The sequence below is a fragment of the Coregonus clupeaformis genome, chromosome 10 (assembly GCF_020615455.1).
Source record: "Coregonus clupeaformis isolate EN_2021a chromosome 10, ASM2061545v1, whole genome shotgun sequence".
Lineage (NCBI taxonomy): Eukaryota > Metazoa > Chordata > Actinopteri > Salmoniformes > Salmonidae > Coregonus > Coregonus clupeaformis.
Window position 1 is genome coordinate 42,389,379 of NC_059201.1, and position 17,496 is coordinate 42,406,874.

Genomic DNA, 17,496 nt, shown 5'->3' on the forward strand with positions numbered 1-17,496 from the left:
ACCAAGCAATTTTTTGGGGTTGAAAGAATTCAAAAGGAATACAACAGACATCTAACACAGCAACCAACCATAGGCAACCAACGCTTAAACAGAAAATGTAGCCAGCCTCTTCCAAATAATGATTGCTGGTTCCATCTGTGTAAATGCGCCCCCTTGTGAGCAGGCGCAGAATGCATCCATAAACTGTATTTCATTATATTGCTAATTAACGATTACGCCATTGACTGCAGAATATTGTTAACTGCTATTATAAATTGTAGTGATTAATTTGCCGTTTTTGTCTAGCTAGCTCCTTTCACAGGTTATATAGAAAAAACAAAACGTATGCAATGTGATGCATGCTATATTTAATTGAGTATGGCTTTTCAGATTTTTCAAGAAAATAGTTTATTAATAGATACAGTACATATAATAAGAACAAGAACAAACAATACAATAGATAGGAATTAACAGGCAGTCGTAAACTCCATTGAGAGTCAAAGTATGCTTAAGGTTTCTGTGGTGGTTTTGTGTTGTGGTCAATAATTATTTACACATATTGGACAACATCAAGGATATGGGGTAGTCTAAAACTCTTCATAATTATGTTGAACCACAGTCAGGGTTGGAGTCCCAATTCCTGTCAATTCACATTCAGTCAAGCTAAGCAGTGACAATATTGGAGGTCAGATCTAGGTAAGTTATTTTTAACCATTTCTTACACATTCATAAATTAAACTAGCCAATGTGAACCTGATTCATATTGGCAATAACTGGTAACCCGTGTGCTTAAAACACTGTGGTTAACTGTCACTACAGATAAGAGTCTGTAAATGACTTAAATGTAAATGTATGCAGACCCACACAAGATGATTCATACGAAACAAGTTCATATTGAATAGCCTGCATCTAAAAAGGTGACCAAAAGTGCACCCACACCAAATCAATTAGTTATCTTCATGAACATTACATACAAAAATGACAGGAGGCTGAATAAAAGGTGCAGTATGTAACATTTTAGCATGAACTTAGTTGGTTTTTGAGGAGTAAAACTTAGAAATACCTAAAATAACAAATCATAAACTTAGCAGGGACTTGAAATGTTGTTCTTGGAGGTTGAAAACTTAAACAGTATCAAGAATCCACAAGTTTGGAACACGCTAGCACTGCCCCATTCCCTCTCATTGTTTTTGGTCATTAATGCTAAAGTTAGCAGTTGGGTGATTCTCATGAAACAAGATTTAACCATGGCAGTAACAAATTGCGTTAGAAAACCATGATGCATCTGCAACAATCAACAATCATTCTGAAGACTAGGATGCTTAGTGTATGGCACAGTGTCTTACATTTTCACCCCAAATTCTCATTACCGAAATGCGTCCGGATTAAACTCTTGGGTAATTTTATAAAATTGTACTATTTTTATTTTTTTTCTTAGTCATGCTCTTATCCAGAGCGACTTACATGAGCAATTAGGGTTAAGGGCCTTGCTCAAGGGCACATTGACAGATTTTTCACCTAGTCGGCTAGGGGATTAGAACCAGCGACCTTTCGGTTACTGGCACAACGCTCTTAACCACTAAGCTACCTGCCGCCCCTAGAAAAACCTAACTTATTTGAATAAACACAATATGTTGCTGTAGTTTGTCGATAAATCATAAATTGTGTACTAGTTGAAGTTTACATTAAACTATAATATTTATTACATTAAAACAGTGTCTGTGGACATGTTTCTCATTACCGTAACACTTTCAAATTGCTGTAAAAACTCCAATTTTATTCACCCATGATGCATCATCTAGAAGAGTAGTCCTTAGATGAACACAAGTTCATTTAATATCTTTATTTATGTCTTCAGAATGAGAATCATATTCTCAAACACCCCCTTTACGACACTTGACAACCTCATTACCAAAATTAGGAAAAAGCTCTAATTGGGAAAAACAGAACCATCACCTTACCAACATGGAGGCATGAATGGGCTTTAGTGATGTGGTCAATTGTTTGCTGTCTCCTATTACTTGCAGATTGAGCTAAGTGCCTCTCATTACCGCATCACTTTTAGGTATTTCGTTAATGAGAACCTTCATTTCTGTAATGATAATAAGCTAATTTTTTATTGTATAGTCAATGGGTGTGCTGTGCTGGTAACTTTAATTATTTACTAGGACTACTGCTTACACCTATTGTATAGATATTTGGTAAAACATAACTTATTCGATTAAGTAGGATCAAAGAAATATGGGTGTATAAACCCCATTGAATTTACTTAAAGCCACAATCTGGAGTTTGTTTCAACAATGAGCAGCCCTGCCACTTAAAGGAGGATATCCCCCATTTTTACATATGTACCTGTTTTACCACTTTTTTTGGTCCATATCCCACATATTTAAATACTTCATAGGCATATTGTGTTATGCCATTTGCGCATAGGAGGCTATTCAATTTAGAAATACATCTAAAATACCTTAGAACCACACATATCCACGTCCTTATACACCAATATTACTTGTAAAAAAAGTCACCTTTTTATGCTCAAGTCCACTTTCGAAAATAAATAAACAGTACTTATGCTAAATTAAGGCATATTTTAGTAAATTGCATTAAGATCAGTGATTTTCATATTATTCAAATCATTTGGGATTAACAAATGACACAGTTTGATGATGTATTGGGTTACTGAATCTAATAGAGCTCAGTACAGTTTTTAAATGGCAAACTATGCAACACTCATTACCGAAACATGCATTCTCATCTCCGGATCCATCTTATCATTACTGCAATACACCAATATTTAGGAAATATTACAAAAAGTAAAATGTACACTAGTCATTTTGGCTTAATCTGATAGTGTGCCTTTTGTTCTTTATTGTTAAAGTAAATAGGTTTACATAAAAACAAGTTATTATTCAAAAAAACTAGATGATTCAGCAAAGGTTGTGTGTTGCGGTAATGAGAAATTACAAAATACATTAAGAAACGAATTTTAAATATATTTGTTTTTAGTGTTATGTTTAACACAGGCCTTTTTATTAGGTGAGCAATGCTAAAAAATATATATAGAAATTGGTTGGTTTATTACTTTTTGGGACTTCGAAAACTATTGCGATAATGAGAATTTTTGCATTGGTAGTTGTGGAAATCGTGGTAAAATGCATAATATCTGATCAATAAACATAACAATAATGATGAAATAGATAACTATAGATCCTAATCTTAGTGATCCAAGAGGAATTATGGTGGAAAATGTAATGTGCCAGCTTCGTGAGAATCACCCAGTTGGTGTCAGTGACTTAGTAAACAAATATGAATTGTAGTGGATTACAGTTTCTCCTGGCCCATAGACTACTGTCAAGGTAAGGAACCATTTTGCTAATGTTGTGAACAAAAGAGGGTATATTAAACACAGGTTTAAAAACTGTGGGTGAACTATATCTTTAAGGGCTATTTGTATTTGGAGATATTACACAATGCACCTTTAATGAGTAAGAGTTTAAAATGGCAATATAAAACAAAACGGCACCATTCATACTAAAGGTGTGGTCTTGCTAAACTAGAATAAGACTTGTTCACGTTCAAATGAATAATCTCAATAAACATGTAAAAACAGGTAGTGTTTGTTTCAGCGGGATATAGGCTACTAGCACACATAGCCCATCCCTTTTGTGAAATAAATAAAAACAGAAAACAATGATCTCTACATCCAGAAGGACTTATTGATGTGTGTGGCGAGACAATTGGGATGCACCAGGTGAAATAGGCCATCCTGCATAAGAGCAAAAACAAACAAACTTCAAATTAAGAATACTGTGAAGGTAGTCTTGATAGCTTATAGCTTTAGGCCAGGAGCAGTGGTTGTGAAATAACATTGCTTGTAATTGCTGCTCATTAACCAGAGGGAATTTAAGTCAGAACATGTCATTTGACAGTATCTACAAGTCAATATTCTTCTATTCTTTCTAGTTATATAGAAACCTTTGTGAGGTTGCTGTGAAACGTAGTACATATTTCCATTGAAATCCCCCGTTAGAGTTAACAGGGTGAGAAGAAAGCTCATTTCAATGAGGTGAATGTTTTCCCTGACAACACTCACCTTTGGTGTGGTTCATCTTCCAGAGCAAATACTTCTGTCCTCAAAAATTGTGATTTCAACCTGGTGAGGGGGTTAGTTAAGGAAACTGGGATCCAGCAAGAAATGAAAGAAGGGTACACAAGAAAGGTCTGAGTGTGTGTGTCCCAAATGGCATCCTATTCCCTACTTTTGACCAGACCCCCAGAAAATATAAAGGGAATAGGGTGCCATTTGGGATGAACCCTGTTTGTGTGAGTCTCCAAGACAGTAAAGGATACAACCCTGAGACCTCGCTCTATTGGGTCTGTCAGCAGCAGTCCCAGAGGAGCGTAGATCTTCTCATTCTGCTCCTTGATGAACCTAGCGATCTTCTTCAATACCTAGAGACAAAAAAAGTAAGCCCTTTCACCCATTCATGGCTTGGCCTCATAAAAAGACCACCCAATATGGCCACTGGTCAATGCGTCATTAAACATTGGTTGTCCCAAAAGACACCCTTTTCCCTAAATAGTAAGTGCACTACTTTTGACCAGGGCCCATAGCGTGACACTTGGGACCCAGATTGCTTTTATTTTGAATGTTATACCAACCCTTGGCCTATATACTTCTAGAAGACTGAGGGACCTACTTTCTCATAGTGAGTCTCCATACAGAGGAAGATCGTGTAGGCTGTCATGCAGGCCAAGCAGCCCTCCAGGTAAGACTTGCCACCAATTTTCTCGGCCTCAGCGTAAAGGTTGTTAAGCGTCTGCATCGTCTCCTCAAACTGCTGCTTATCAACCTGAAAAAAATAACGCCCACCGACCCCTCAGTAAAAAGGTCTGCACGGCCAAATACACTGAGTAATAATTATCCTTTCTTGGGGGTCTGGAGAAGTGGAAACCTCACTCCTTTGAAAAGGAAACAGGTGAATAGCTAGTTGTTTCCATACATTGGGCCTAATTCAGGTGCTAATAAGGGTGAACACTGTACACAATCTTAAAGAAACCAATTCACTGCTAAGTAGCTCTCTGTGTGTGTGTGTGTGTGTGTTAACGTGCTGAGCAATTATCCCAAATTATTATTTTTCAGTTTTTAAACAACTGACCGGCATCGGTTCAATTATTTGAATTCCATTTCGTTCGTTTTTTTCTGTGAGCTCAATGCACACATCACACGGTTTCTCTAGAGATAAATCAGATCCAGCCTGAACTGTGCGATGTAGTAGGGAGTTGCAGTTTCCAACAGGCTAATATTTTTTGCATAGTTTAGCGCGTAATACGTGGTAATTAACTACAATGACCATAATCCATTGCGCAGCTACTTGTCTGGTCTGTTTCTTTAAAGCCTGCTACTGAAGAGAGAAGGATGTGCGATTGTGAGGTGATATATAGAGCCCCACAGTGGAGGTCATAATACCCATAAAACCTAGTGGTCAAACAGGGAAATGGTTCCAATTGTTTTTTCCACCATTCATTTTTCCCAAAGGGTATTTCAGAAACACTTCAAATAAGGGCTGTGTTTCGTGTAGGCTTACCCTGGCGTGACGTTTTGATGTCAGAGTGAGATTTACATGGTTAAGGTGACTTATCAATATATTTGGCTCTACTTACGCTCAGATTTGAAAATGCTAATTAGCATCAAAGTAAACATGCAAAACTACAAATCCCTGCAAGCTCCTGCACGTCATCTCTAGCTGACACCTTTGCTAACAGGTAATGTGTCAATTCAAAACTTGCACAAGACAGTTCACAATTGTCCATTTAAAGAAATGTAGCCAATTTATTAATTACTACATTTAACTAACATTAGATAGTTAATCCAGAGATACACACTACCAGTCAAAAGTTTGGACACACCTACTCATTCAAGGGTTTTTCTTTATTTTTACATTGTAGAATAATAGTGACAACAAACTTCACTATTAAGGAATTAAGGAAAGAAATTCCACAAATGTACTTTAAGAAGGCACACCTGTTAATTGAAATGCATTCCAGGTGACTACTTCATGAAGCTGGTTGAGAGAATGCCAAGAGTGTGCAAAGCTATCATCAAGGCAAAGGGTGGCTATTTGAAGAATCTCAAATATAACATATTGTGATTTGTTTAACACTTTTTTGGTTACTACATGATTCCATATGTAGTATTCCATGTATTCCTTAATGCGGTTGAGACAATCAGTTGTATTGTGACAAGGTAGGGGGTGGGGGTATACAGAAGATAGCACTATTTGGTAAAAGACCAAGTCCATATTATGGCAAGAACAGCTCAAATAAGTAAAGAGAAACGACAGTCCATCATTACTTTAAGACATGAAGGTCAGTCAATACAGAACATTTCAAGAACTTTGAAAGTTTCTTCAAGTGCAGTCGCAAAAACCATCAAGTGCTATGATGAAACTGGCTCTCATGAGGACCGCCACAGGAATGGAAGACCAAGAGTTACCTCTGCTGCAGAGGATAAGTTCATTAGAGTTACCAGCCTCAGAAATTGCAGCCCAAATAAATGCTTCAGAGTTCAAGTAACAGACACATCTCAACATCAACTGTTCAGAGGGGACTGTGTGAATCAGGCCTTCATGGTTGAATTGCTGCAAAGAAACCACTACTAGAGGACACCTATAAGAAGAAGAGACTTGCTTGGACCAAGAAACACGAGCAATGGACATTAGACCGGTGGAAATTTGTCCTTTGGTCTGGACTCCAAATTTGAGATTTTTGGTTCCAACCGCTGTGTTTTTGTGAGACGCGGTGTGGGTGAACGGATGATCTCCGCATGTGTATTTCCCAACGTAAAGCATGGACGAGGTGGTGTTATGGCGTGGGGTTACTTTGCTGGTGACACCGTCTGTGATTTATTTAGAATTCAAGGCACACTTAACCAGCATGGCTACCACAGCATTCTGCAGCGAGTCGCCATCCCATCTGGTTTGGGCTTAGTGGGACTATCATTTGTTTTTCCACAGGACAATGACCTAACACACCTCCAGGCTGTGTAAGGGCTATTTTACCAAGAAGGAGAGTAATGGAGTGCTGCATCATATGACCTGGCCTCCACAATCCCCCGACCTCAACCCAATTGAGATGGTTTGGGATGAGTTGGACTGCAGAGTGAAGGAAAAGCAGCCAACAAGTGCTCAGCATATGTGGAAACTCCTTCAAGACTGTTGGAAAAGCATTCCAGGTGAAGCTGGTTGAGAGAATGCCAAGAGTGTACAAAGCTGTCATCAAGGCAAAGGGTGGCTATTTGAAGAATCTCAAATATAAAAATCTATTTTGATTTGTTTAACACTTTTTTGGTTACTACATGATCCCATCTGTGTTATTTCATAGTTTTGATGTCTTCACTATTATTATATAATGTAGAAATTAGTAAAAATAAAGAAAAACCTTTGAATGAGTAGGTGTCCAAACTTTTGACTGGTAATGTATATATCATTCTGTTGGTGGCAAGAATTTTTTATAATAATTTAAATAGAAAAACTCAGTGTTGAATAAAGTGTTATTTTTTGTATCCGTTCATATACCATGGAATCAGTACATCGAAAATCTCTTCCCATTTATTTTGCAACCTGTATGGCGCAGCTGTCAACATTTTTGTCCTCAAATGAAAATGGTAGATTTGTCTATTTATGCCAATCCTTTTCAGCCAATTTGGATCTTTAGTATATGGCAGACGAACATGTTCCCTACCTTCTCCCTCTTACACTTGCATCCTCCATTTTTGTGGTAATGCTGCAATCAGTTGGTTCTAACTTTGGATTGAGCAGACATTCCCATATATATTTTGATAGCTGCATATGTGACACAACTCCACCATTTCTATTCATAATATCATTAATAAATAATACAATCCAGAGATTCTTACCAGTGCCTCGATTCGGCAGTCTCGTCCAGATCATCATGGAGTTTGTAGTTCTTTATGATAGCCACATTAGCAGCTAATTAGCATTTAATTTAGAGATTTACACGGTTATCAAAACGTCACACCAGGGTAAGCCTACACAAAGCACAGTCCTTATTTGAAGTGTTTCTAAAATCCCCTATGGGAAAAATGAATGGTGGAAAAACAATTGGAACCATTTCCCTGTTTGACCGCTTGGTTTTATGGGTATTATGACTCATACTGTGGTACTCTACAGAGTGCACTAGTGTTGAATGATTAGTGCTTTGAGGTCGTTTCGGTTCGATTATAAAAAGTAATCAGGGTTTATGATTATTTATTTATTTTACATTAAATGCACTATGCATTGTTGGTTGAATGCTGTAACACAGAATACAATAATTATTAAAAGTCACATGATGGTATTGACTGCCCATACTGCTTATCACTTATTAACCATCATTTATACACGACTTTACTAAAATATTTCCGTTTTGTATATTACATTTGTTTTATAGAGCTGATGCCTATGCTGTCTGACTATTTTATAGTTCTTCAAATTAAATAAGGCATACTTTATGACTGCTGAATACCAACTACCAATCCCTTAGATCATGTATGTTCAGGCAGAGATACCTAACTAAGCAACAGCTGTTATCATACCCTAGACTCCAGCTCAGAGGGGAACTTGGTCTGGAACTTGCAGATTTTACCCGAGTTGTAGTCCCTCTGGACATACACTTTGGAGGCGACGGCTGCTTGTTGCTGCAGGTCCTGCAAGCTGTGCGTCTGGGTGGGGTAAAGCATGACTTGAATAAACATCTCATGGGGTCACTTGAATCCATCAGAATTCTAGTTATTGAGTTAATGGAAAAAGCTATCTAGCTAGCTACATACCTCTGCTTCAAACAGACTCTGGGCCTTAAGATTATTTTGGGAAACCGGGCCCTGGACAGGCAGAGAGCTAACTAACTTTAGCTAACGTTACGTTACCTAGCTAGCTAACGTTAGCTAGCTAGCCATACTTGTTGACTGCAGTTTGCTTGGCTAGTAGACCAAGCACCACAGTACAGGCAGCCACCAAATGGTGAAATATATATCCACAATATCTAATTTGGTCAGACACGGCTCATAACATAGTTGTAAATGTCTCAATACACACAGTTAAAACACAAAAATGAACGTAATTTACCTCCGCCATAGTGGACTGTGTTCCTTCCTCCAGCTAGCTCACTACTGCCGCGTTCAAACCAACTGGGAACTCGGAAAATTCAGACTTCAGTGTGTTTAATAAAAACTGGGTTATCGGGGGGGGGTAACTAGCGGGGAAAATCGATTTGAACGGTCATCCAACTCGGAATTATCTTCTTCTTCTTCTGTGGGTTTTATGGCGGACTACATCCAAAATTTGTTTTCAACTCGGAATTCCAACACCAGAACTCGGGCCTCTTTCTAGTGCCGCGTTCAAAGTAACTGGGAACTTGGAAAAATACGAGGTCAAATCATGACGTTCATGATCATCAGGTCGGAAAATCGGAGCTCTAGAAAAAGTTGGATGACCGTTCAAATAGATTTTTCCCAATCGGACCTTCTGAGTTCCCAGTTGTTTTGAACGCTCGGAAGTAGGAGATTTCCGAGACCAAGTTCCGAACTCCCAGTTGTTTTGAACGCGGCATAAATTCCGACCTGAAGCTCACTGACGTCATGATATCACCTTTATTTTTCAGAGTTTCCAGTTTGTTGTGAACGCTGCATGACAGCGCTTTGAAGCGGCAAGAATAACTACACACTTCCGGGTCACGGATTTTTGGAATCCTTCATTTTACATTTTAGTAATTTAACAGACGCTCTTATCCAGAGCGACTTACAGTTAGTGAGTGCATACATTAAAAAAAAAAAAAAATTAATACTGGCCCGCCGTGGGAATCGAACACTCAACCCTGGCGTTGCAAGCGCCATGCTCTACCAACTGAGCTACACAGGATCAGAATAAGAGTTGTGTCCTGTATACTTTCTAAATGAATAATTAGGGCGAAAATGATAAGACGTGCATAATTATCGATATATTTGATACTACTTATCATACAAAGAATGATTACAAGTATTTCTATAACATATTATGTGATTTATTTGTTTATTTTTTAAAGCCTAAATGGTCAACAATGTTTATTCATGTGTGTGTACATTTATTGCACCATACATAATTGCCTGTACGTTGTGTCACAGTAAAAAGGAGGTCCATTCTACTCAGGAGCAAAACATATTGATACAACAGTAGCTAAGATGGGGAGGAGTCTGTCCATAATAAAGCGCTTCTCTACCTTCCTAACAGCACTATCAACAAGGCAGGTCCTACAGGCCCTAGTTTTGTTGCACCTGGAGTTCTGTTCAGTCATGTGGTCAGGTGCCACAAAGAGGAGGGACTTAGGAAAATTGCAATTGGCTCAGAACAGGGCAGCACGGCTGGCCCTTGGATGTACACAGAGAGCTAACATTAATAACGTAATAATGGCTCAAAGTGGAGGAGAGATTGACTTCATCACTACTTGTATTTGTGAGAGGTATTGACATGTTGAATGCACCGAGCTGTCTGTTTGAACTACTGGCACACAGCTCGAACACCCATTCATACCCCACAAGACATGCCACCAGAGGTCTCTTCACAGCCCCCAAGTCCAGAACAGACGATGGGAGGCGCACAATACTACATAGAGCCATGACTACATGGAACTCTATTCCACATCAAGTAACTGATGCAAGCAGTAAAATTTGATTTAAAAAACAGATAAAAATACATCTTATGGAACAGCGGGGACTGTGAAGCAACACAAACATAGGCACAGACACATGCATACACACACATGATAACATATGCACTATACACACACATACATATGGATGATGTGTTGTAGATATGTGGTAGTGGAGTAGGGGCCTGAGGGCACACACTTAGTGTGTTGTGAATGTATTGTAATGTTTAAAAAATTGTATATCTGCCTTAATTTTGCTGGACCCCAGGAAGAGTAGCTGCTGCCTTGGCAGCAGCTAATGGGGATCCATAATAAATACAAATACAAATACTTCTGGTTTCCAAATCCACAGAGTTTACACCCAGAGGAGCTTCGATGCGTTGCGGCCAATCAGCATGAACGCAGTACGGTTTTTGCTATCGGGGTTCCCCAGGTAGCGAGCGGAATGGCATCCCTTGAGAGGGCAAGAACGAGATGTATGTTAGGGGAAGTACAATATTATCATAAGGAGACGTATACTTGGAATACAGAGGAGGAATGGAGAGAAAAAGAGATGCAGAGGAGGTCGAAGAGAGAGGGGGAGGAAGAGGGTGTGCTTGAATTGGTAAAAAATAGCGGAAAAAAGGGAGATGGTTTGTTGAAGAATAATGGTAGAAAGTACAGTGACTTCGGAAAGTATTCAGACCCCTTGACTTTATCCACATTTAGTTACATTACAGACTTAATTTAAAATGGATTTAAAAAAAGAAATATCCTCAGCAATCTACACACAATACCCCATAATGACAAAGCGAAAACAGGTTTTTTATTACAAATAAAAAACAGAAATACTTTATTTACATAAGTATTCAGACCCTTTGCTATGAGACTCTAAATTGAGCTCAGGTCCATCCTGTTTCCATTGATCATCCTTGAGATTTTTCTACAACCTGATTGCAGTCCACCTGTGGTAAATTCAATTAATTTGACATTATTTGGAAAGGCACACACCTGTCTATATAAGGTCCCACAGTTGACAGTGCATGTCAGAGCAAAAACCAAGCCATGAGGTCGAAGGAATCACAGATCTGGGGATGGGTACCAAAAATGTTTTGCAGCATTAAAGGTCCCAAAGAACACAGTGGCCTCCATCATTCTTAAATGGAAGAAGTTTGGAACCACCAAGACTCTTCCTAGAGCTGGCCGCCTGGCCAAACTGAGCAATCGGGGGAGAAGGGCCTTGGTCAGGGAGGTGACCAAGAACCCGATGGTCACTCTGACAGAGCTCCAGAGTTCCTCTGTGGAGATGGGCGAACCTTCCCGAAGGACAACCATCTCTGCGGCACTCCACCAATCAGGCCTTTATGGTAAAGTGGTCAGACTGATAAAGAAATGTGTGAGTAAGATATGACTAAAATGTCACACCCTCAGTTAAACTAATAATGTATGACTATTAGAAGACTAGAGCTTAGAGAGTTAATCATATGTGTTTATATAAGATGCATATTTGCCCAGCAACAGAGTATTTGTGTCTTGTACTGGACTTGGACTGGAACCTGTGCATTAGCTCAGCTGGTAATGCCTTTCACTCTCGTCAAACAATCTAACATGTTAGAGACTGGTGGGTTGTCGCGTAAAAAGCGAGACCTCCTTCCGGGATCTTTTGATGAGAGGATATATATCGATGGGATAGGAGTACCTCGAGGGGTTCCAGACGAATTCAAAGCTAGGAATCAGATCGCAGCTGGGTTTGAGTCAAATCTTTTCTTGTAGTCAACAATTAATAAGAATGTGGATTGGATAAATTACATTACTACAACCAACAGAGATTTATTAACCACACTCGTGATGCAATGAAGGGATTGGCTGAGCAGAGAGCGGCAACGAGCTTAATGGCATGGCAGAATAGAATAGATTTAGATATGCTTTTGGCTGAGAAGGGCGGGGTTTGTGTCATGTTTGGATCTATGTGTTGTACTTTCATCCCCAATAACACAGCGCCCGATGGGTCAGTGAACAAGGCTCTTCAGGGACTCACCACGCTGGCAAACGAACTGGCTGAGAACTCTGGTATTGATAACTCGCTAACCAGTTGGTTCGATAACATGTTTGGAAAATGGAAGGCTATTGTAGCGGCTGTATTGGGGGCGGATCTGGCTGGGGTGTTCATGTTGATGTTATGTGGATGTTGTTTAATTCCGAGTGTGAGAGGTCTTGTGTTTAGGACTCTGGAGAAAGCGGTGACCCAACAGATGGTGAGGTATGGACCAATTCCAGACTCAGACCAATGGGATGAACACTACATGCCACCCGCTCTGTTGGATGATGCAGACGATTTCAATCCTGCTCTGTTGGATGATGCAGATGATTTCAATCCTGATGAACCTGAATTGAATGAGACAATTTTTAATGTTTAGTATGCTATCTTTTCAATGAAGATAATAATGAAAATCCTAACAAGAAGAGTTAAAATTTGTTAGCATGTAAGACAAGTTGTATTTTTATTGTGTGTTTCATTTTATATGCAAGAAGAGTATATTTTTATTGTGTGTGACATTTAGTCAAAGGGTGGATTGATAAAGAAATGTGTGATTAAGATATGACTAAAATGTCACACCCTCAGTTAAACTAATAATGTATTACTATTAGAAGACTAGAGCTTAGAGAGTTAATCATATGTGTTAATCATATGCCCAGCAACAGAGTATTTGTGTCTTGTAATTAGGCAAGCAGAAGTGCAAAACGTTGAAACCAATAACAGGTGACCGGTTTCAAAAACAGATGTCCCCACACAGGGAAGGGGAGTGAGAGGCTTGCAGAATATTGTGAGAACAGCAATAACTATGTATGGGAATAGAGAAAAAATGCAGCCTGCCTGAGCAAGGAGTAGGCTATGATAAGAACATGTGTGTGTGACGTGTGTGTATAAAAAGACTGTGTGCCCATTTTGTGGCAGAGCGCTCTCTGAATAAATACTGATCATTGCAGAAAGGGGTCTTTGTTTAATTCATTATTTAACTAGAGATTTACAACCTCTGGGAATTATTCAAAGATTTGAGAAGTAGTTGACTTCAACCATTGAGATGACAAAATTCTTGTGACACAGACGGACGCCACTCCTCAGTAAAAGGCACATGACAGCGTGTTTGGAGTTTGCCAAAGGCACCTAAAGACTCTTCGACCATGAGAAACAAGATTCTCAGGTCTGATGAAACCAAGATTAAACTATTTGGCCTGAATGCCAAGCGTCACGTCTGGAGGAAACCTGGCACCATCCCTACGTTGAAGCATGGTGGTGGCAGCATCATGCTGTGGGGATGTTTTCAAAGGCAGGCACTGGGAGACTAGTCAGAATCGAGGCAAAGATGAACGGAGCAAAGTACAAAGAGATCCTTGATGAAAGCCTGCTCCAGAGCACTCAGGACCTCAGACTGGGGCGAAGGTTCACCTTCCAAAAGGACAACGAACCTAAGCACACAGCCAATACAACGCAGGAGTGGCTTCGGGACAAGTCTCTGAATGTCCTTAAGTGGCCCAGCCAGAGCCCGGACTTGAACTCTATCTAACATCTCCGGAGAGACCTGAAAGTAGCTGTGCAGCAACGCTTCCCATCCAACCTGACAGAGCTTGAGAGGATCTGCAGAGAAGAATGTGAGAAACTCCCCAAATACAGGTGTGCCAAGCTTGTAACATCATACTCAAGAAGACTCAAGGCTGTAATCGCTGCCAAAGGTGCTTCAACAAAGTACTGATTAAAGGGTCAGAATACTTTTTTTAATGGAATATTTCTAAATATAATTTAGCAAAAATGTTTTTGCTTTGTCATTTAGGGGGTATTGTGTGTAGATTGATGAGGGGGAAAAAACAATTTAATCAATTTTAGAATAAGGATGTAACCTATCAAAATGTTGAAAAAGTGAAGGGGTCTGAATACTTTCCAAAGGCACTGTATAAGCAAGCTGTAAGCCGGATCGAAGACAGGGGGAGAAATGGAAGTGAGTGAGGGCGAATTGTCAGAGGTGGTAGGTGTGGTGAAGTTCTCAGGGCCGAGGAGACTTACACCGAGGGTCAGGATAAAGATGAGTCTGTGACGGTAGAGTGAAAAATAAAATCAAAAGTGGACCCTTGCGTTTTTGCTGATTCATTTGTGGTTTCAGGGTGGGTGAAAACAGAGTTGGGTGCTGTGGAATCGGTGAAGGTAACCAGAAGTGGTCTTGTGATAATTGTTTGTTTTTCTGCTGGTCAGAGGGAGCAGGCGCTCCGCCTCAAACGAATGGGAACAAGAGATGTGAATTGTTTTGCTCTCAAGAAAAGGGCGCCATTGAAAGGAGTGATTACTGGGGTAGCGGTAAATGTGAAAGTTGACCAACTGAAGGGGAAGATTCCCGGTATTTGTGATGCTCGTCATTTGGTGCGACACAGACAGGGTGGCGTGAGTTGTGAAACAGAAGAGTCTTTGTCTGTTCTTTTGAGTTTTGATGTTGAGTCTTTGCCCGACGAAGTGATGTTAGGATGTATAAGTTATCCCGTACGAGCTTTTGTGCCGAAAACATTACGTTGTTACAGTTGTCAAGCTTATGGGCATGTTGCAGCAGTGTGTAGGAGGGAGGTTCCTACATGTGAGAAGTGTGCAGAAGGGCATGAGACAAAGGAATGTGTAGCATTGAGGAAAGAAGCGCTATGTATTAATTGTAGGGGTGCCCATGGGGCTGGGGATCAGAAATGTCTGGTGCGAGAGAGGCAGGTTGAGGTTACCAGGGTTAGAGTAGTGCAGAAGTTGTCATATGCTGAGGTAGTGAAGAAAGTAGAGGAAGATGGGTCAAGGTGGAGGGATCCTGAGAGGAGTGGTGTGAGTAGTAGATCTGTACCAGTACAGAGGAATAGGCCAACAAGGGATATATGCTTCAGTAAGATTGGATTTTTAGCGTTTATAGCAATGGAAATCAACTGTACTGCAGGGATGAAATGTAAGTCGCAGAAACTTGAGGTTATGGTGGCAGCTGCAGAGAGGTATTTGGGTGTACGAGACGTGACGTCAGAAGAGTTACAGGGTGTGTTGAGTGGTGGTGTCTCGTCCTTTCAGGCTGTTGGCCTGAGATAGATGGTATTTGTTGATTTATTTCCTCTTTTTTTTTTTATATATATATATATTTTAAAACAAAGTATAAGGGAGTTATACTCCAGTGTAGTTAGTGGTGGTACTGCAAAATGTATTGGATGCCAACCGCCGTTAAACCTCATCGAAGAAGAAGAAGTAAATGCAGTACGAGTGGGCGGGATAAAAGTGACCAATGGAGGGGTCTGTGAATGAGTGCGTTGAGGCAGTAAAGTCTGTAATTATATCAGCTGCAGATATGACCATGCTAGTGTGTTCGCGGGGAGGAAGATGGCGGGTGGTGCCATGGTGGACAGATGAGAGCTCAAAGGTGGTGCAGGAAAGGGATATAGCTCTATCAAATCAAATCACATTTTATTGGTCACATACACATGTTTAGCAGATGTTATTGCGGGTGTAGCGAAATGTTTGTGTTTCTAGCTCCAACAGTGCAATAATATCTAACAATTCACAACAATACACACAATACGCACAAATCTAAAAGTAAAAGAAGGAATTAAGAAATATATAAAATATATTAGGATGAGCAATGTTGGAGTGGCATAGACTAAAATACAGTAGAATAGAATACGGTATATACATATGAGATGAGTAAAGCAAAAATATGTAAACATTATTAAAGTGACTAGTGTTCCATTATTAAAGTGGCCAGTGATTTAAAGTCTATGTACAGTGGGGGAAAAAAGTATTTAGTCAGCCACCAATTGTGCAAGTTCTTCCACTTAAAAAGATGAGAGAGGCCTGTAATCTTCATCATAGGTACACGTCAACTATGACAGACAAATTTAGGGGAAAAAATCCAGAAAATCACATTGTAGGATTTTTAATGAATATATTTGCAAATTATGGTGGAAAATAAGTATTTGGTCACCTACAAACAAGCAAGATTTCTGGCTCTCACAGACCTGTAACTTCTTCTTTAAGAGGCTCCTCTGTCCTCCACTCGTTACCTGTATTAATGGCACCTGTTTGAACTTGTTATCAGTATAAAAGACACCTGTCCACAACCTCAAACAGTCACACTCCAAACTCGACTATGGCCAAGACCAAAGAGCTGTCAAAGGACACCAGAAACAAAATTGTAGACCTGCACCAGGCTGGGAAGACTGCATCTGCAATAGGTAAGCAGCTTGGTTTGAAGAAATCAACTGTGGGAGCAACTATTAGGAAATGGAAGACATATAAGACCACTGATAATCTCCCTCGATCTGGGGCTCCACGCAAGATCTCACCCCGTGGGGTCAAAATGATCACAAGAACGGTGAGCAAAAATCCCAGAACCACACTAGTGAATGACCTGCAGAGAGCTGGGACCAAAGTAACAAAGCCTACCATCAGTAACACACTACGCCGCCAGGGACTCAAATCCTGCAGTGCAAGACGTGTCCCCCTGCTTAAGCCAGTACATGTCCAGGCCTGTCTGAAGTTTGCTAGAGTGCATTTGGATGATCCAGAAGAGGATTGGGAGAATGTCATATGGTCAGATGAAACCAAAATATAACTTTTTGGTAAAAACTCAACTTGTCGTGTTTGGAGGACAAAGAATGCTGAGTTGCATCCAAAGAACACCATACCTACTTTGAAGCATGGGGGTGGAAACATCATGCTTTGGGGCTGTTTTTCAAATCAAATCAAATCAAATCAAATTTTATTGGTCACATGCGCCGAATACAACAGGTGCAGACATTGCAGTGAAATGCTTACTTACAGCCCTTAACCAACAGTGCATTTATTTTAAA

At 39.9% G+C, this 17,496-nt stretch overlaps 1 protein-coding gene across 1 annotated transcript; it reads right to left on the minus strand.

Moving 5' to 3' along the window:
- Positions 1 to 1,503: 1,503 nt before the first annotated feature.
- LOC121575093 (golgin subfamily A member 7) lies at positions 1,504 to 9,306 on the minus strand. Its single transcript, XM_041887933.2, has 6 exons — positions 9,105 to 9,306; positions 8,576 to 8,701; positions 4,680 to 4,832; positions 4,330 to 4,431; positions 4,073 to 4,132; positions 1,504 to 3,745 (listed from the first exon to the last, which is right to left on the minus strand). Exons 1-5 carry the CDS (start codon positions 9,111 to 9,113, stop codon positions 4,085 to 4,087), a joined length of 438 nt encoding a protein of 145 aa, XP_041743867.1. The 5' UTR covers positions 9,114 to 9,306; the 3' UTR covers positions 1,504 to 3,745; positions 4,073 to 4,084.
- Between the last annotated feature and the right edge of the window lie 8,190 nt (positions 9,307 to 17,496).